Raw genomic sequence first — 22,216 nt, forward strand, 5'->3', positions numbered from 1 at the left:
ATTTGCGGGAAGCATGGTTAGTTATCTGACTCTGACACCATGTTTTAATGTTAAATGACGAGACAGAGGCATTGTTGCGAGTAACCAGTCTTGTTCAGTACCTCACAACCCATCCGGGTATCTCAAGCACCCCGGTAAAACACAAGAGTTGCAGTAATGAACATTTACCAACAGATGGCATCTTACACTCATAACAGCTGTGGTAATACTATGAAAGTTTAGATGCGATCACCATATAAATTCAAAGATGAAAAATCCGGGAAGGAGGAGAGATGACTAGAAACGATTCGGGTGGCCGTTATATGTGTGGATTATTGTCGGAGTAGAGGACCTTATGCATTTCAGGTAAAATAAGAACTCAATGTTTATATCCCAGGACAAATTAGCTAGCAACAGCAAGCTAGCTAAATAGGACAAATTAGCTAGCAAGTGCAAGCTAACTAGCCAAATTGCCATACATGTTTAATGCTTTTCGACCTGTCCCCAAATTAATGTCATTAGTTCAGAGTTTGTTTTGATATTTTAACCTGCGTGTCGTGATCGCGTTTGGTGTAGGGGGACAAAATAAATGTGCGCACGATGGCGCCGGTTTGAGTTCCGTGTAAGGCCAACGATTTATCGCTGCGCCACGGAATATGTATGAAGACAGCGGAGGAAAAAAACTTATATCTGAACATCCCACGCTGCTATTTATTGCTGACCAGCAGATGTCACTAATGAATATTATGAACAGATAATGATGCTCTGACTAATGAACCGTTTTTTCAGCAACAATTTGGTGAAAGGGCTCGGAGCTTTAAGAAAGCCTCGGTTTCCCATCAATACTAAGGGTCCGTTCATAAATGCACTCTGGCTATCTACTCCGATTTCAGAGCACTCGTCTGAGCGTGCAAGAGCGCAGAATAACTGATTAATTACAGCACGCATTGAATATGGCAGGTGTCAGTGAACGTGGCAACGGTTACAATCACCAACGCTCTAGATAACGTGAAAACAGCCTAGTTTTTTGTTTGTTTTGGTAATGGATTAATAAAGATGCATGTATTATTGTGTTGGTTAAATTAAATGTTTTGTCTCTTCTTGGCCATTTGTAGTGTGGAGATCCCAGATGGATGCCTGGTATTCTATTGTTGTGTGTGCTTCTCAAAAATCGACGGTGAGTGAACTAAAACGTGTTTACAGCACTGAGGAATGTATGCTTGCCCTGCAGGATTGTTATAGTTCAAGCTCCACTCCAGTGGTTCCCTCTCAGTCCTTACAATGCTGACAGAAGTAGGCCTAAAATCTGCCTCTGGTTGCATTGTGGTTTGAACATGGGTCACTTTTCAAGTGAGGGGGAATAGTAGCCCAGCTGGACATTCATGGCAATTGGTAATGGATGGTTGGTTGCCCTATACTTCTGTTACTTTCAACATCTTGATGGGATATAATGGACTTCAAAAATAAACACTGTGTCCAGCATAGGTTACCTAAATGGGCTTTACATTTTTTAAATATCAAAAGTAGCCTACTTCCTATTTCATAATGAATGTCACTGTATGAGTTCAATTAGGCCTACATAGTTTCATAAGAGTTTCTATTGTAAACGAATTGAGTTACAATTGTATCCGTTTTAATTTCAAATTGCAATTTTCTTGTTGACAACGCAAAGGGGGAGTGAACGAGTGCACACTTCTGGAGAATGGTAGAGAATCGGTAGCAGCCATAATAAATGGACTCAGTGATAAGACCCTAACTCAAGTGTATACTGCTAAACATCCCGTGGTCCCCAAAGAGCCTTCCTCTGTATAGTTATGGGCCTATCCATGCATTACTGCCAGGGCCGGCCCGCTCATTACGTAGAGTTTCCACCACTTCAGAATTTGCCAAAGCCCTGCCCCATTCAATTTCAACAGGAGCACGCAAAGAAATGGGCAGGGGATTGTGGGAAGGTGAGCTGGCGAACCCTTCTTACTGAGCAGACGTTTGCTTGAAAGTCTTCCATTCATGAAACATAGTTCCAGACAATCACAACCAAAATAGATGGAGGAAAGCCAATCCCTGCTGTGTCTGGTTTTCCAATTATATATGGTTTTGCTTTACTAGAATACAGAGACAAAATCATAAGGTCAAAAGCATGATTGCAGAGACTGTTGGTGTTGATGGTGAGTGAAGAGAGATTTGCACGCTTGCTTGTGCTGCTAGCTAGTTATGAACATCGAGCAGCCTAAACCTCAAAACTGAAATTGTGAAATGTCCCACCAAAGGATAGAAATCACCAGTAACATGCATTAAAAACATTGTAAATGATACACTAAGAATGAATTGTCCATGTAATATGCTACCAATGGTATTATGGTATCTTGATTCTCATATTATAGCTTATCGCTCTTTCATTATACTGGTGTCATGGCATTGAGTCTAGCTATTCTCTGCTTCAGATGTACAATGACAAGGGGCACATTGATCGCACATGCCCATTAGACCAGTTATGTCATCATACTGTAGGACTATAGCTGCATTGATGCATGACATTATGATAAGCTGCATAATGAGTTTACATGGCTGATATCCTGAGACAGTGACAATTAAATAAAAACCAATTGGAGAGCTCACAACTGGACAAAAAGGTCATGTAATTTGAGAAAGCAACAAAGACAAATTAGACATTTATTGTTGAATAAAACATTTGCTACCACAAGTGCACATACAACCCATGGCATACAACGATGTGCCAGAAGTCTCTTGGGGCATTCACTGGGCCCTCTTCATCTGCAGACATGCTTTCACAGCTCTCCATATCCAAGGACAGACATCAAAGAAACAGGCTTCACTTTATTACAATTAGACAGCCCTGACTTATCTCTCTGTCTGTCTTCAGTTTTCCTCTCTAGGGACTAAAACTGGAGAATATTTTAATGTTGTCATCCCACAACCCGCCCTATATTAACTAGTCCACCTACACCCTTTAAGACAGCTGGAGCAGGAAACCCTTTCACCCTTTTCAATTGCTGTTATCTATACTGAACAAAAATATAAACACAACATGCAACAACTTTACTTAATCAGTCAATTTAAATAAATAAATTAGGCCCTAATCTATGGTTGTGAGGCCGGTTGGACGTACTGTCAAATTCTCTAAAACAACAGAGGCAGCTTATAATAGAGAAATTAACATTTAATTATTTGGCAACATCTCTGGTGGACATTCCTGCAGTCAGCAAGCCAATTGTACGCTTCCTCAAAACTTGAGACATCTGTGGCAGTGTTGTGTGACAGAACTGCACATTTTATAGAGGCCTTTTATTGTCCCCAGCACAAGGTGCACCTGTGTAATGATCCGGCTATTTAATCTGCTTTTTTAAATAAAAAATGCCACACCTGTCACGTGGATGGATGATCTTGACAAAGGAGAAAATCTCACTAACAGGGATGTAAACAAATGTGTGGACATTTTAGAGAAATAATATTTTTGTGCATATGGAATATTTCTGGAACGTTTTAATTCAGTTCATGAAACATGGTACCAACACTGCATTTATATTTTTGTTCAGTACAAATGCATTTGGAGCATACATTTTTAATTTACAATGATACATAGACAAACGTCAAGATAACTTCATATTAGCTTGTTAACGTTAGTTGGTGATAGTTCACTTAGTTCTGTAAAGTTGGCCAGCTAGCTAACAAGCAGCTCAATAGCATACACAGCTAGCTAATAATACTTTAAAAAAATATATATAACATTTTCCAAATGTATTTACTTACTTGAATAGGTTCACGCCTACGCCCATGATGCGGCCAATCTCTTAGAGCGAAGAGTTGTCAAACTCATCACTTCTGGTCGAAGCATAGCCTTTGCAGCGCAGATTGATGGCGGACATTTCTGAACTGACCAAGGCGCACCTCCAACAACAAATAAAACCTCACATTATTTTGCCAAAAAACAAAGACGATTTAGCTCAACCAGTGGCATATGGGCTTGTTAGGTGAGCGCTGATGCCGCCCTGTGATAAGCAGTGGTCACCTTTTCAATAGCGCAAAATAGTTCACTTGTCCATTCCGAGCACGCCTCTACATGGTGCTGTTGGAGAGACGTGAGGCTTCACCAACTTCCCGTCCCCCTAAAACATTTGAACATAAATCACGTAGCAGATAGACTACATCATTGAGGTTTCTCCGATCAAATAGCCTAACCTAAATGGCACCCAATCCCCAAAAATATGAACAAATATCCCCCCAAAACAGGAGAGGTCAAAGTAAATGGACAATCAGGCTACTCACAACTGCGGTCCAGGAGTTTCCTTTACGAAAAAAGATTGCAGTCAGAGTGCAGTACGACTAACTGTAGTATGCTGTACATACTGCGTCCAAAATAATGTTTTACTGCAATCACTGCGTCCAAAATACCAGTCGACTGCAGTTACTGCACTGTCATAACATTTTTTGTATGGTTCACCCCGTGGGCTAAGTAGTCATGATGGTTTCAAGTTTGTATCCATCAATGTTTTATGATCATAGCGAAAAATAAAATACATAGACATTTCCCGCTGTGTACACACATTGATTCTCGTTGCAATTAGGCCCAGGATAACTCCTGATAACGTTGTGTAGCTGCTGATATTCATCTTATAAATAGTCATTCATTCGTCACAGGAATCAGGACTAAAGCCAATGCAACGGCCTGTTTTACAAACGGTGGGCCTACCGCAGATGGGCATTCATAAAATTCCAATGCCACCAGACATGTAGCCTAAACCCTAGTGTAAGCAAGGACCGACGCAGACGTCTTTTATGCGTATTTTTTTGGTCCCATCTGGACCAGCAGGCTTTTGGTGTTTCACAAACATTATGCCTACCACATTGATGGGCATTCATAAAATTCCATTGTAGGCAAGCTTAGTTGGCGGTGTACACCCCAGTGTAACAGTATAATTTTAAACCGTCCCCTCGCCCATACCCGGGCGCGAACCAGGGACCTTCTGCACACATCAACAACAGTCACCCACGAAGCATCGTTACCCATCGCTCCACAAAAGCCACGGCCCTTGCAGAGCAAGGGGAACTACTACTTCAAGGTCTCAGAGCAAGTGACGTAACCGATTGAAATGCTATTTAGCGCACACCGCTAACTAAGCTAGCCGTTTCACATCCGTTACACCAGTACACACAGACCGATGCCGTTGACATATTTTTTTGGTCCTGTCCAGACCGGCTTAGATTTCCACATTGATTTTTAGTCCTGACCAAATCTGAACCAATCATAGACGTCTATGTTTGGTCTAGAATTTGTCCAGTCTGGACTAGCCTCCATTTGGGCTATATACTTCCATGTTTGGTTCAGGTTTCAACCTTCATTTAGAACCTAACTTCGGGAAAAAAACAATATTTTCAAAACTTGCTTACTGGGACTATTCTATTTTGGAAAGGGGGGCAATGTTTTTTTGTCATGCCTAGGGTGGCAGAAAGGCCAGGTCTGATAACTGCTGCTCTCCTCAGAGCACATATCATCCAGCCTAAGTTCACAGATCTCTTCAACTACAGTGTACCTGTGGAACCAAGAAAGCCTGTTTGCATACAGACACTTTGCATTGGAAGGTCTGGGGGTGTTAAGAGCCTATGAGCAGACTCAGACCGAGCCAATCACATCCCCGTGTCTACTCCCCCGCTTTGCCCAAGCAATGTTGATGTATTTGATGTGTTTCCAGTCGATAAAGTGTGTTACAATATTACATTTACAGTTGTTTCAGATCTGTAAACAGACACACACACAAACCACACCGAACACATTTCAATTAGATGAAGTAAACCGTAGAATAAAGGACTCTTGATTTATTGTGTGACCAAATGGAAAGCAGTGGTTGTTGGTGTCAGAGTATGCTGTTGGGGTATTAGCACACCTCCAGCAGGCCCTCCGACCAGAGCACCAGGGCCATCTGGACTTTGTCATTGTCCAATTGCCTTTTTAGCTGAGACACAGGGATGGGCTGTCCCGCCTGCAGCTGCCTGATGGCCGGGAGGTCTTCGAAGGGGAAGGTCATGCCGGGGGTCTAGGAGATACGTGGAGAGATATGACAGACAGAACTTTACAGACAGTTTCAGACATGACCATGCATTTTGCCTGTGTAAACAAAATATCAGGAATTGGGCCTTATCTACAGACATATAGCTTCTGATTCGATACTTTGATGAGAGTCAATATGAATTACACAAACATCTTCATTCATAAACTATTAAAATCCTGGCTGACTGGCAGTGTATAATATACTCTAAGAATCCTATATAATATCCAAATGGTAGAGGTACTTTAACTCAAATCCTATATCTTGGCTATGTTCTGTTATAATCTCCACCCGGCACAGCCAGAAGAGGACTGGCCACCCCACATATGCTCTCTCTAATTCTCTCTTTCTTTTTCTCTCTCGGAGGACCTGACCCCTAGGACCATGCCCCAGAACTACCTGACATGATGACTCCTTGCTGTCCCCAGTCCACCTGACCGTGCTGCTGCTCCAGTTTCAACTGTTCTGCCTTATTATTATTTGACCATGCTGGTCATTTATGAACATTTGAACATCTTGGCCATGTTCTGTTATAATCTCCACCCGGCACAGCCAGAAGAGGACTGGCCCCCCACATAGCCTGGTTCCTCTCTAAGTTTCTTCCTAGGTTTTGGCCTTTCTAGGGTGTTTTTCCTAGCCACCGTGCTTCTACACCTTCGTTGCTTGCTGTTTGGGGTTTTAGGCTGGGTTTCTGTACAGCACTTTGAGATCAGTTGATGTACGAAGGGCTATATAAATACATTTGATTTGATATCCATATTGTCAACTAAGTACATTGTCTTGGCAAAATGTGCCAGGTTACCTCAGAGGGTGCATCTTCCTCCTCTTCACCACTATCATCATCACCACCACTATCATCATCATCATCATCATCACCACTCTGTCCCATCATATGTTTCTCCCTTCTGTTCCTCAGAGAGTGCATCACATCAACCACCAACGATACCGACCCATCCTAAACACACACAAACACACACTTTAGTCCAAGAGCAGCTAGGTAAAATATGTAAACTGTTAAAACTGAAGGCACTTACTGATGGGCTTTGACACGTCTCTAAAGACACCAGGATGTGGTCTTTAAACCTCAGACACACCGTATCTTCTAAAGCAGGCATCTTTCCAGCTGTGAAGAACACACACACACAGAAATAGACAGAAGGACCTAGGCTAATACATGTATACTCATGCCCAAAACTCCTCCTGGGAACTTCTTGTAGCTCTTAAAGGATTGGATAAGTTGTACCATATTAGTTACTTAATACTCTTGTTACTTATTTTATATATATATATATTATATAAATATATTAATGTATTAATATATTAATATATATATAAATAAATAATATATAAATATATAATATATTATATTAATATATATAAATTATATATATATAAATAAATTATATATATATAAATATATTATATATATATAATATATATATATATATATATAATATATATATAAATATATTAATATATATATATATATATATATATATATATTATATATATATATGTATATAATATATAAATATATTATATATATAATATATAAATATATTATATATATATATATAATATATATATAAAATATATATAAATATATTATATATATATATAAATATATATATATATATATATAAATATATTATATATATATATAAATATATTATATATATATAAATATATTATATATATATAAATATATTATATATATATAAATATATTATATATATATAAATATATTATATATATATATATAAATATATTATATATATATATATAATATATATATAAATATATATATATATAAATAAATATATAAATATATTATATATTATATATATAAATATATATATATATATAAATATATATATATATAAATATATTATATATATATATATATATATATATATATATATATATAAATATATATATATATATATATAAATATATTATATATATATATATATATATAATATATATATATATATATATAAATATATATATATATAATATATATAAATATATATATATTAATATATATATTAATATATAAAAAAATTGTTACCTTTAATTTAATATATTATATATATATATATATATATATATATATATATATAAATATATATATATTAATATATATATTAATATATTAAAAAAAATTGTTACCTTTAATTTAACTAGGCAAGTCAGTTAAGAACAAATTCTTGGCCTCCCGGGTGGCGCAGCGGTTAAGGGCGCTGTACTGCAGCGCCAGCTGTGCCATCAAGAGTCCCTGGGTTCGAGCCACTATCATCATCACCACCACCATCATCATCATCATCATCATCACCACTCTGTCCCATCATATGTTTCTCCCTTCTGTTCCTCAGAGAGTGCATCACATCAACCACCAACGATGCCCAATTGGCCTAGCGTCGTCCGGGTTAGGGAGGGCTTGGTCGGTAGGGATGTTCTTGTCTCATCGCGCACCAGCGACTCCTGTGGCGGGCCGGGCACAGTGTGCGCTAACCAAGGCCAGGTGCAAGCTGTACCCTCCAACACATTGGTGCGGCTGGCTTCCGGGTTGGATGCGCGCTGTGTTAAGAAGTAGTACGGCTGGTTGGGTTGTGTATCGGCGGACGCAGGACTTTCAACCTTCGTCTCTTTCGAGCCCGTACGGGAGTTGTAGCGATGAGACAAGATTACTACAACAATTCGATACCACAGAAATTGGGGGTAAAAAAGAAAAATCTTATTTTACAATGGTGGCCAAACCCTCCCTTAACCCGGACGAATCTGTGCAAATTGTGCGCCGCCCTATGGGATTCCGACCACAGCCGGTTGTGATACAGCCTGGAATCAAACCAGGGTCGTTAGTGATGCCTCTAACACTGAGATGCAGTGCCTTAGACCGCTGTGCCACTCGGGAGTTGAAACTTAACACTCTTGGTTCTGAAGGAAGGTGCTAAAGTTTTGTGCTGCTTTCTTCGCCTTTGGTAATGACAGGTACCATATTACTGAGATAAATCTTTTCAGATCTACAAGAGGCAGGATTTGACCATGGAATAAGTCTCCTTGCTTTATTATTTTACAGCACAAGCATTGGTTCCAAAAGGCTTAGTTTCAGCAAGATGGTGACTGGTCTTTCTACAAACTGTGATACCAGTGAGGATTTCCTACGCTGGACAACTTATTACAGCTGTTGAAAACCTCTGGGATTTTTGCACCAGGAATGGCATAAAGTCACCCAACATCAATGTGAAAGACTGGTGGAGATCATGCCAAGATGCATGAAAACTGTGATTGGAATAACCCTGATTTACACCAAATATTGATTTTGAACTCTTGCTAAATTAAAACATTAGTATTGTGTTGTCTTGCAGTATTCGAGGTCAGACAACACTGCATCCTTCTTGTTATTATAAAACAAAAATGTTAATTTAACCCAAACACATACCTACCTATAAATAACAAAACCAGTGAAACTGATCATTTTGCAGTAGTCTTAATTTTTTCCCAGAGCCATATGTACAGTTGAAGTTGGAAGTTTACATACACCTTAGCCAAATACATTTCAACTCAGATTTTCACAATTCCTGACATTTAATCAGAGTAAAAATTCCCTGTCATAGGTCAGTTAAGATCACCACTTTATTTTAAGAATGTGAAATGTCAGAATAATAGTAGAGAGAATTATTTATTTCAGCATTTATTTATTTCTTCACATTCCCAGTGGGTCAGAAGTTTACATACACTCATATGGCCCATATTTGGTAGCATTTCCTTTAAATTGTTTTACCTGGGTCAAACGTTTATGATAGCCTTCCTCAAGCTTCCCACATTAAGTTGGGGGAATTTTGGCCCATTTTTTTGCTTCAATATATCCACATCATTTTCCTGCCTCATGATGCAATCTATTTTGTGAATTGCACCGGTCCCTCCTGCAGCAAAGCACCCCCACAACATGATGCGGTCACCCCTGTGCTTCACGGTTGGCATGGTGTTCTTCAGCTTGCAACTCACCCTTTTTCCTCCAAACATAATGATGGTCATTATGGCCAAACAGTTCTATTTTTGTTTCATCAGACCAGAGGACATTTCCCCCAAAAGTATGATCTTTGCCCCCATGTGCAGTTACAAACCGTAGTCTGTATATTTTATGGCGGATTTGGAGCAGTGGCTTCTTCCTTGCTGAGCGGCCTTTCAGGTTATATGTCGATATAGGACTCGTTTTACTATGGATATAGATACTTTTGTACCTGTTTCCTCCAGCATCTTCACAGGGTCCTTTGCTGTTGTTCTGTAATTGATTCATACTTTTCGCACCAAAGTTCGTTCATCTCTAGGAGACAGAATGAGTCTCCTTCCTGAGCAGTATGACGGCTATGTGGTCCCATGGTGTTTATACTTGCGTACTATTGTTTGTACAGATGAACGTGGTACCTTCAGGCGTTTGGAAAATGCTCCCAAGGATGGACCAGACTTGTGGAGGTCTACATTTTCCCCCCTGAGGTCTTAGCTGATTTATTTTAATTGTCCCATGATTCAAGCAAAGTGGCACTGAGTTTGAAGGTAGGCCTTGAAATACATACACAGGTACACCTCCAATTTCCAAGCTGTTTAAAGGCATAGTCAACTTTGTGTATATAAACTTCTGACCCACTGGAATTGTGATACAATGAATTATAAGTTAAATAATCTGTCTGTAAACAATTGTTGGAAAAATTAAGTGTCAGGCACAACGTAGATGTCCTAACCGACTTCCCAAAACTATAGTTTGTTAACAAGAAATTTGTGGAGTGGTTGAAAAACAAGTTTTATTGACTCCAACCTAAATGTATGTAAACTTTCGACTACCACTGTACATAAATGTAAATTATTACATCTTAGTCATTTAGCACACTCTTAGCACACTCTTGCTCAATGGCACAGACATATTTTTCAGTCTGCTCGGGATTCAAACAGGCAACCTTTCAGTTATTGGCCCAATGCTCTTACATTTACATTTACATTTAAGTCATTTAGCAGACGCTCTTATCCAGAGCGACTTACAAATTGGTGCAAGGCTACCTGCCGCACAATTGTATAATATTGATGTCCTTGAAAATTACAATTAAGTGCTTGAAAAAGTCCATGAATTTGACTTGCCAATGTCTGTATGAACCCTGCTTAAAGGATGTATAGTCCTAGGCCTATGTTGTATATGTGGAGTTATGGATCAATTTGCATATATTCCTCAAAGTACACATGAGGAACTACATTTTGATCCCAATGTCACACATTGGCCCCATTATTTATAGAATGACCCGATCCAGAACAAAGTGGCTAGCGATACTGTACCTATCCATATTCAATGCCCCAACACTATTTTCCAGACCTTACTATAAATATTACTCTCCCTGCTTAGCTCAGATTCAGCAAGCGTCCGGACAGATGTTAACAAATATGTTAAGTCTGTCAGAAAAACGTAAGAGGCGCATTCTAAAGTATCAATGCACATCACTATTTAAATGCATATCTGTAGCCTGTACAGAAACATCACTTCTTAGTAGAAAAACACCCCTGTCCATTTCTAATTTAAATTGATTCATATCTCAGAATATGGCTGTGACCAGTTACTGTTTCACATTCTATGGACAACACACACTGTCTGTAATAAACATTCTACTCATTGGACTTTTAAATATTATTCAGCAAGACACACACCTGATGATGAGATGTCATCTTGCTCTGGTGTGTAAGGTGGCAGTCTGTGGAGGGCAAAGTCCCTCTTCATGTCCCCGGCACGGAGTTCGTGTTCGCCCCTCTCCATCTGATCTGCCACGCTCCTCAATAATGAGGCCAACTGCCTGCTTGTGTCTGGGGCTGCGTTGGCTCCCTTGTACACACACAATGTTATAGAGCTTAATAGATAGCAGTAGGTAAGACTGAACTACGCAGATAGGACACTATTATTTTCAATAGGCATACATTGTAATTTCTATTATGAAACTAAATTTAGCAGAACATGCAACCAGTGAGAACTAAAGTTTAGACATTAAACATTCAACACATCGTTCAGTGCAAATTCCTTATTCCTCCTTTAGGTAAATCACTGAACTGTAAGTTATCACTCACATTCACCAATCTGACCATGGCAGATGAGTGTTGCCCTCAATGAAGGACAGAAGGAAGGATGAAATGTTTAAGTGTTGGAACAGAGTACGGAAGCAGACCTCACCATCAAGATTCTCCTGGGCATGCCTACCCTCCTGGTGATGTCACTGGTCTTAAGGGAGTCATATAAGAAATTGGGGAACACGTTGGCCAGATAGTCTCCCCATGACCTGAGATGAAAAAAATGTAAGTAATTTTACACATCAAGATTATGAATTTCCACTGTTTCAAATGAGAGAATGAAGAAGTGGTGGGGCTGAGATAGAGTTGATGTTAGAGAGGTATAGCCAATTCGAAACCCAGGGGAAGATCTGTCAGGCTACGACTTGGCAAATTCTGACTAAGGCCATTGATGGCTGAAACATGATATTAATAGCGTATTAAAAAAATATCAGGTTTTTAATAATGTGCAAGCGTTGCGCGTATTACTTTTCAAGGAATGAGTTCGCAACCAGAGGGTCGCTGGTATCAATTTCTTAGGTGCCACAGTGAGTCTCACGTACGTGTTCTGGTAGGTACTGAGGGTTAGGTGGGTAGAATGATCCACTCCCACGGGGGTGTCCGCCTGATGGATGGTTCCTCTGGGGAAGTAGAGCAGATCACCTGCCTATGGAAAAAAAGGTCAAACACCCCCCTCACTTAACCTCAATAGCTCAGGCCACAAGTCACACTATGTTGCAAAATACTCCAATGAAGCGTTTTCCAAATGTGGATCAAGACTTAAGTGCACTACTGTGGATTACTTTCGGGTTGTGGCCTTTGACTGGTCTTGCCTAGAGAGACATTGGTTTTGTTTAGTCGACAGGAAACCCCTAAAGCGTGATCACCCTGCCACTGTTTTGGTCAAATTCATAGACAAAGCTATGGATGCAAGGACTGACCGTCCATGGTATTAAAATGATGGTTAAAACTTGTTTTGAAGCTACACAGTGTTTGTTTACAATTACATTGTTTGCAAACAATGAAGTAAAACAGGCTTAAATGTTGGGTTCTGATAGTGTATGACAGTTAAACTAAGCTCATGAGGCATTTATAGTTGGGCCGGGACAATATCAGTAGGGCGATACTCAATATCGATACTCAATATCGTGGCAAGGAAACAAACTTCTATAGGAAAATAGCCCTACTATTGGAAAAAAACATAATGTTGTCATCCAGTCACATTTATTTATTTTCCAAGCTATAGCACACAATATTTGACATACAGCAAGTTTGTACAGGACCAAAGAGTCTATGTAGTCTGCGATACTGGTAAATAAAATCAAATCAAATGAAATATCACATTTACATAAGTATTCAGACCCTTTACTTAGTACTTTGTTGAAGCACCTTTGGTAGCGATTACAGCCTCGAGTCTTCTTGGGTATGACGCTACAAGCTTGGCAGGCACACCAATATTTGGGGAGTTTCTCCCATTCTTCTCTGCAGATCCTCTCAAGCTCTGTCAGGTTGAATGGGGAGAATCGCTGCACAGATATTTTCAGGTCTCTCCAGAGATGTTCAATTTGGTTCAAGTCCAGGCTCTAGTTGGGCCACTCAAGAACATTGACTTGTCCCGAAGCCACTCCTGCATTATCTTGGCTGTGTGCTTAGGGGCGTTATCCTGTTGGAAGGTGTACCTTCGCCCCAGTCTGAGGTCCTGAGAGCCCTGGAGCAGGTTTTCATCAAGGATCTCTCTGTACTTTTCTCCGTTCATCTTTGCCTCGATCCTGACTGGGTTTCCCAGTCCCTGCCGCTGAAAAACATCCCCACAGCATGATGCTGCCACCACCATGCTTAACCGTAGGGATGGTGCCAGGTGTCCTCCAGGCGTGATGCTTGGCATTCAGGCCAAATAGTTCAATCTTGGTTTCACCAGACCAGCGAATATTTTGGTGCATTTTGGCAAAATCCAATCGAGCGGTCTTGTGCCTTTTACTGAGGAGTAGCTTTCGCCTGGCCACTCTACCACAAAGGCGGGACACAATGCAAATAGTCCGGGTAGCCATTTGATTACCTGTTCAGGAGTCTTATGGCTTGGGGGTATAAAAGCTGTTGAGAAGCCTTTTGCTCCTAGACTTGGTGCACCGGTACCGCTTGCCATGCGGTAGCAGAGAACAGTCTATGACTAGGGTGGCGGAAGTCTTTGACAATTTTTTGGGCCCTCCTCTGACACCGCCTGGTGTAGAGGTCCTGGGTGGCAGGCAGTTTGGCCCAGTTATGTACTGGGCCGTACGCACTACCCTCTGTAGTGCCTTGCGGTCGGAGGACGAGCAGTTGCCATACCAGGCAGTGATCCAACCAGTCAAGATGCTTTCGATGTTGCAGCTGTAGAACTTTTTGAGGATCTGAGGAGCCATGCCAAATCTTTTCAGTCTCCTGAGGGAAATAGGTTTTGTTGTGCCCTCCTCACAACTGTCTTGATGTGTTTGGACCATTCTAGTTTGTTGGTGATGTGGAACTTGAAGCTCTCAACCTGCTCCACTACAGCCCCGTCGATGAGAATGGGGGCGTGCTCGGTCCTCCTTTTCCTGTAGTCCACAATCATCTACTATGTCTTGATTACGTTGAGGGACAGGTTGTTATTCTGGCAACACCCGGCCAGGTCTCTGACCACCTCCCTATAGGCTGTCTCGTCGTTGATCAGGCCTACCACCGTTGTGTTGTCTGCACACTTAATGATGGTGTTGGAGTCGTGCCTGGCGATGCAGATCTGTGCCGACACAATCCTGCCTCTGAGCTCTACGGACCATTCCTTCGACCTCAAGAACTGGTTTTTGCTCTGACATGCACTGTCAACTGTGGGACCTTTATATAGACAGTTGTGTGCCTATCCAAATTATGCCCAATTAATTGAATTTACCACAGGTGGACTCCAATCAAGTTGTAAAAACATCAATGATGATCAATGGAAGTAGGATGCACCTGGGCTCAATTTCAAGTCTCATAGCAAAGGGTCTGAATACTTATGTAAATAACATTCTCTAAAAATCTGTTTTCACTTTGTCATTCCGGGGTACTGTGTGAAGATTGAGGAAAACACTTAATTTAATCCATTTTAGAATAAGGCTGCAATGTAATACTATGTGGAAAAGGTCATAGGGTCTAAATACTTTCTGAAGGTACTGTAGTCGTGGCCAAAAGTTGAGAGAATGACACAAATATTAATTTTCAAAGTCTGCTGCCTCAGTTTATATGGCAATTTTGCATATACTCCAGAATGTCATGAATGATATGAGTGACCAGACGAATTGCAATTAATTGCAATGTCCCTCTTTGCCATGCAAATGAACAATCCCCCAAAAACATTTCCACTGCATTTCAGCCCTGCCACAAAAGGACCAGCTGACATCATGTCAGTGATTCCCTCGTTAACACAGGTATGAGTGTTCATGAGGACAAGGCTGGAGATCACTCTGTCATGCTGATTGAGTTGGAATAACAGACTGGAAACTTCAAAAAGGAGGGTGGTGCTTGGAATCATTGTTTTTCCTCTGCCAACCAGTTACCTGCAAGGAAACACGTGCCGTCATAATTGCTTTGCACAAAAAGGGCTTCACAGGAAAGGATATTGCTGCCAGTAAGATTGCACCAAAATCAACCATTTATCAGATCATCAATAACTTCAAAGAGAGCGGTTCAATTGTTGTGAAAGAGGCTACAGGCTGTCCAGGAAATTCCAGCAGGAGCCAGGACCGTCTCCTAAAGTTGATTCAGCTGCAGGATCAGGGCACCACCAGCACAGAGTTTGCTCAGGAATGGCAGCAGGCAAGTGTGAGTGCATCTGCACACACAGTGAGGCGAAGACGTTTGGAGGATGGCCTGGTGTCAAGAAGGGCAGCAAAGAAGCCACTTCTCTCCAGGAAAAGCATCAGGGACAGACTGATATTCTGCAAAAGGTACAGGGATTTGACTGCTTAGGACTGGGGTAAAGTCATTTTCTCTGATGAATCCCCTTTCCGATTGTTTGGGGCATCTGGAAAAAGCTTGTCCGGAGAAGACAAGGTGAGCACTACCATCAATCCTGTGTCATGCCAACGGAAAAGCATCCTGTGTGGGGTTGCTCCTCAGCCAAGGGAGTGGGCTCACTCACAATTTTGCCTAAGAACACAGCCATGAATAAAGAATGGTACAAACACATCCTCCGAGAGCAACTAATTCCAACCATCCAGGAACAGTTTGGTGACTAACAATGTCTTTTTCAGCATGATGGAGCACCTTGCCATGAGGCAAAAGTGATAACTACGTGACTTGGGGAACAAAACATTGATATTTTGGGTCCATGGCGAGGAAACTCCACTGACCTTAACTTCTTGGTGACAGGGGGCAGTATTTTCACATCCGGATGAAATGCATGCCCAAATTCAACTGCCTGCTACTCATCCCCAGAAGATAGAATATGCATATTATTAGTGGATTTGGATAGAAACACTCTGAAGTTTCTACAACTGTTTTAATCATGTCTGTGAGTATAACAGAACTTATTTAGCAGGCGAAACGCCGCGGACAAACCATTCAGATTCTTGTTTTTTGAGGTCACTCTTTTCAATGGGTTTTCATTGGGAATCCAGATTTCTAAAGGAACCTTCTTGCAGTTCATATCGCTTCCACTGGATGTCAGTCTTTAGAAAATGGTCAAGGTTATTCCTTTGTGTAATGAAGAAGTACGGCCATCTTGAACGAGGGTCACTTGAAGTGTACTGTTAGATAGAGGCGCGTGACCAGAAAGCTAGCTACAGTTTGTTTTCCTCCTGTATTGAACACAGATCATCTCATCTTCGATTTTAACTATTATTTACGTTAAATACCTAAAGTTGTATTATAAAAGTAGTTTGAAATGTTTTGGCAAAGTTTACAGATTACAAAATATCTCAAAAGTTGTCACGTTACGCAAGTTGGAACCGGTGTTTTTCTGGACAAACGCGCCAAATAAATGGACATTTTGGATATATAATCAACGGAATTAATCGAACAAAAGGACCATTTGTGATGTTTATGGGACATATTGGAGTGCCAACAAAAGAAGCTCGTCAAAGGTAAGGCATGAATTATATTTTTATTCTGTGTTTTGTGTTGCGCCTGCAGGGTTGAAATATGGTTTCTCTTTGTTTACCTAGGTGCTATCCTCAGATAATAGCATCATTTGCTTTTGCCGAAAAGCCTTTTTGAAATCTGACATGTTGGCTGGATTCACAAGTGTAGCTTTAATTTGCTATCTTGCATGTGTGATTTAATGAAAGTTAGATTTTTATAGTAATTTATTTGATTTTGACGCTCTGCATTTTCCTTGGCTTTTGGCCTGGTGGGACGCTAGCGTCCCACATATCCCAGAGAGGTTAATCCCATTGAGAACTTGTGGTCAATCCTCAAGAGGCGGGTGGACAAACAAAAACCCACAAATTCTGCCAGCAATTGCAGAGGTCTTGAAAAAGAAGGGTCAACACTGCAAATATTGACTCTTTGCATCAAATTCATGTAATTGTCAATAAAAGCCTTTGACACTGCTTGTAATTATACTTCAGCATTCCATAGTAACATCTGACAAAAATATCTAAAGACACTGAGGCAGCAGACTTTAAAAATGTATATTGGTGTCATTCTCAAAACTTTTGGCCACGACTGTATATCATTCATTTTAAAGTCCCAAAATGTATGTCGCAATTGCCCCCAATAAATGCAAACTGACACAGATTATGGGCAGCGTCACCCTGCTCCTAACGTACTTTCAGTATGATGTCGTGTGTGGGGCTGCCGATCTGCTCCTCAAGCGCCACGCAGTACTCTCTGGCCAAGGGCACCGTGGGGCTGTACAGACGCCAATGTTTCTCACCCTCCAACTGGAGGATAAACACCTGGGGAAAGGCGTACACATATTTAGCAGATGTTATCGCAGGTGCAGCAAAATACTTGTTTCTGGCTCAAACAGTTATACCGAACATTACAAAACAATACACAAATCCCCAAAATTCTAAGAAAGAAATGTAGAAATAGCATAATGAGCCATGTCTGTGTCCAGAATATAAATATACACACTGAACAAAAATAAAAGCAACATGTAACAATTTCAAAGATTTACAGTTCATATAAGGAAATCAGTCAATTGAAATACATTCTTTAGGCCATAATCTATGGATTTCACATGACTGGGAATACAGATATGCATCTGTTGGTCACAGATACCTTAAACAAATGGTAGGGGCATGGATCAGAAAACCAGTCAGTATCTGCTGTGACCAGCATTTGCCTCATGTAGAGTGACATCTCCTTTGCATAGAGATAATCAGACTGTTGATTGAGGGCAGTGGACTGTTGTCCCACTCCTCTTCAATGGCTGTGTGCTTGATATTGGCGGGAACTGGAACACGTCGTTGTACAAGTTGATCCAGAGCATGAAGAGCACGCAGATGAGCTTCCCCGAGATGGTCTGTGTTTTGTTCGACTTACTGCTAAATTCTCTAAAATGACACTTCTGGTAGAGAAATTAACATTCAATTCTCTAGCAACAGCTCTGGTGGACATTCCTGCAGTCAGCATGCCAATTGCACGCTCCCTCAAAACTTGAGACATCTGTAGCATTTTGTTGTGTGACAAAACTGTACATTTTAAAGTATACTTTTATTGTCCCCAGCACAAGGTGCACCTGTTTAATCAGCTTCTTGATATGCTAGATCTGTCAAGTGGATGGATTATATTGGCAAAGGAGAAATGCTCACTAACAGGGATGTAAACACATACGCACAACATTTGAGAGAAATAAGCTTTTTGTGCATATAGAAAACTTAGGGATCTTTTATTTCAGCTCATGAAACCCAAACTTAACATGATGCCTTTATATTTTTGTTCAGTGTGTGTGTGTGTGTATATATATATATATATATAGTGCTCAAAAAAATAAAGGGAACACTTAAACAACACAATGTAACTCCAAGTCAATCCCACTTCTGTGAAATCAAACTGTCCACTTAGGAAGCAACACTGATTGACAGTAAATGTCACATGCTGTTGTGCAAGTGGAATAGACAACAGGTGGAAATTATAGGCAATTAGCAAGACACCCCCAATAAAGGAGTGGTTCTGCAGGTGTTGACCACAGACCACTTCTCAGTTCCTGTGCTTCCTGGCTGATGTTTTGGTCACTTTTGAATGCTGGCGGTGCTTTCACTCTAGCGGTGAGACGGAGTCTTACAACCCACACAAGTGGCTCAGGTAGTGCAGCTCATCAGGATGGAACATCAATGCGAGCTGTGGCAAGAAGGTTTGCTGTGTCTGTCAGCGTAGTGTCCAGAGCATGGAGACAGGCCAGTACAGTACAACAACCCAGCAGCAGGGCCGCTACCTCCGCCATTGTGCAAGGGGGAGCACTGCCAGAGCCCTGCAAAATGACCTCCAGCAGGCCAAAAATGTGCATGTGTCTGCTCAAACGGTCAGAAACAGACTCCATGAGGGTGGTATGAGGGCCCGACGTCCACAGGTGGACAGTTTGATTTCACAGAAGTGTGATTGACTTGGAGTTACATTGTGTTGTTTAAGAGTTCCCTTTATTTTTTAAAGCAATATATATATATATATATTGAACAAAAATATAAACGCATCATGTAAAGTCTTGGTTTCATGAACTGTAATAAAAGATCCCAAAGTTTTCTATATGCACAAAAAGCTTATCAAATGTTGTGCATATGTGTTTACATCCCTGTTAGTGAGCATTTCTCCTTTGCCAATATGATCCATCCACTTGACAGATCTGGCATATCAATATATATATATATATATGTGTATATGTATATTGGCCATAGTGGTGTTTGGAGTGTGACTGTTTGAGGTTGTGGACAAGTGTCTTTTATAGTGATAACAACTTCAAACAGGTGCCATTAATACAGGTAACGAGTGGAGGACAGAGGAGCCTCATAAAGAAGAAGTTACAGGTCTGTGAGAGCCAGAAATCTTGCTTGTTTGTAGGTGACCAAATACTTATTTTCCACCATAATTTGCAAATAAATTAATTTAAAATCCTACAATATGATTTTCTGGGGGTTTTTTCTTCTCATTTTGTCTGTCATAGTTGAAGTGTACCTATGATGAAAATGACAGGCCTCATCTTTTTAAGTGGGAGAACTTGCACAATTGGTGGCTGACTAAATACTTTTTTGCCCCACTGTGTGTGTGTGTGTATATATATATATATGATGGTGTGTAGACAGTATATGAATAGGAAAGGTGTACAGCAGCAGATATATAGGATTACTAGAATACAGAATATACATATGAAGTGGGTAAAAGAGTATGTAAACATTTAAATATTGTCTAACCCTCAAACTATACTACAAACGTTGCAGCCAGGGTTATGTTCAGTAGGGAACACTGTAGCAAAATGATTTGAAATGTAAAGGTAAAATGTTAGTTTCTTATGGGTAGCTATGACATGTTCTGGTTCCCACTGAACACCACCCTGATGTGGACCATTTTGGGGCCAGTTCAGTGGTGTACCTCCACGTCGTCGTAGTGTGGGGGTAGTCCTTGGGAATCCTGTGGGGTGATGTAGACGTTGGAGCCCACAAGAGCGCCGAAGAAACACTCCAGCTTCTCCTGAATCCGCCACAACTCGTCCTGGAGACACACGGTTAGTTAGAGGAGAGCAGGCATCTTAGAATCTCAGAATAGAATACTATTGGGTTCAGCTCTGCACAAATATGGAATGATCAAGATGTTCAGATATCTGTGCAATAGATTTTAATTCATGTTGTGTTCAGCAACATATTCAAGGCGTTCACATTTAAAATAGGCAAATCTGAATCTGAGCTAAACAACATCTTAGCTAAAGGATATCTGTCACTACCAGTCCCTTTCTGTTACCACAGAGCCACTGCCACAGTGCTGCATTAACTAGGACCTTCACTCCATTTTCTACAGGGATGCAGTTTTGGCAGGCCAAGATCTAATAATACCTTATTCAACTGATCAACAGTCATAATTAATACAATCAAGCTGAATCAGGTGTTTAGGTAATAATGCTAGGCTGGGACAACCTTTCCCCACATACTGTGGCCCTACAGGAGCAGTCATGTTCAGTAGGCACAAAACATGTTCTCCTGTTTCATACTATCACAGACCAGAACCCATGACTCGGGAGTACAAAACACTGTGGATAAACACATGTCCACTACTCTCACCTTAAACCTCTGAGGCTGGTGGAACTGGATGGTGGCCTTCTGGTTGAAGTCCTTTTTGAGCTGGCTGTAGTTGACACGGCCTTCCTTGTTCAACACAGTCTTGTTGCCCTGGACGCTGCGGCACACATTGAGGTCTCTGGCATACGTCAGGCCCTGGGCGCACAGCCCCTTCAGGTCTGAAAGCTGGAACAGAGACTTGTAGTAGGAGGCCAGGCCTGGGTCAGACCTCTGGAGGTGGAGGGGCTTCTTCTCCCAGTAGTCAGTGAAAAATTCCTCCTGTCCCACTGGGGAAATTAGGCTCTGGAAGACAGTGTCTGGGGTGTCGAAGCAGAAAGGAGAGGGGACGCCATTGGAGTCTGTTTTCCTATGTTTGGGAGCGACCTCTTCATCTCCGGATGCTGCTTTTCTTCCGTTCCTGGGCATCTTTAGCTGATAGAGAACGTTACATCAGTGACATTAGATTAGAAGATAGCTACTTAGCAGTTTCAATTTTGCATTGCTATCAAATTAAGATTAACAGTGCCCTTGGTGAAGTGCAGTTGGAATAGCCCGTTCGATAGCAAATACTTGGTGTTATGTAGCTACTGTAGCAAGCTTCAGATACAAACGTTAGCTAGCTAATAACAAAGTTTATGGGCTAACGTTAATTAACGTTAGCTAGCTTGCAAACTGTAGCTAACGTTATATAATGCTAAAACATAGCGAACGTTACCTGTTTTGCTTATGTTCCCACCTTCGGATTTAACACATATTAGCTATAAACTCTCCCTTTTCCCAAATCAGTTTGATAGCTACACGTGAGAATCGTGTTCTGTCCTGTAGCATAAAATGTCCGAAGGCAAACAAATACTTTCCATTCCGCTCTGGTGATTCATGTCTCGAGTGTGG

The 22,216-nt window shown here is 40.7% G+C and overlaps 1 protein-coding gene and 1 long non-coding RNA gene across 2 annotated transcripts; one reads left to right on the forward strand and one right to left on the reverse strand.

The window, feature by feature from the left end:
* Positions 1 to 205: 205 nt before the first annotated feature.
* On the forward strand, positions 206 to 6,446 carry LOC124012862. The gene is made up of 3 exons (XR_006834786.1): positions 206 to 345; positions 1,095 to 1,156; positions 6,408 to 6,446. It is a non-coding gene; the product is annotated as an uncharacterized LOC124012862 (long non-coding RNA).
* On the reverse strand, positions 5,775 to 22,192 carry riox2 (ribosomal oxygenase 2). The gene is made up of 10 exons (XM_046326843.1): positions 22,041 to 22,192; positions 21,329 to 21,757; positions 20,646 to 20,765; positions 17,885 to 18,013; positions 12,686 to 12,789; positions 12,247 to 12,352; positions 11,733 to 11,904; positions 7,076 to 7,164; positions 6,844 to 6,996; positions 5,775 to 6,029 (listed from the first exon to the last, which is right to left on the reverse strand). Exons 2-10 carry the CDS (start codon positions 21,749 to 21,751, stop codon positions 5,871 to 5,873), a joined length of 1,455 nt encoding a protein of 484 aa, XP_046182799.1. The 5' UTR covers positions 21,752 to 21,757; positions 22,041 to 22,192; the 3' UTR covers positions 5,775 to 5,870.
* Between the last annotated feature and the right edge of the window lie 24 nt (positions 22,193 to 22,216).

Source organism: Oncorhynchus gorbuscha, linkage group LG02 (assembly GCF_021184085.1).
Source record: "Oncorhynchus gorbuscha isolate QuinsamMale2020 ecotype Even-year linkage group LG02, OgorEven_v1.0, whole genome shotgun sequence".
Lineage (NCBI taxonomy): Eukaryota > Metazoa > Chordata > Actinopteri > Salmoniformes > Salmonidae > Oncorhynchus > Oncorhynchus gorbuscha.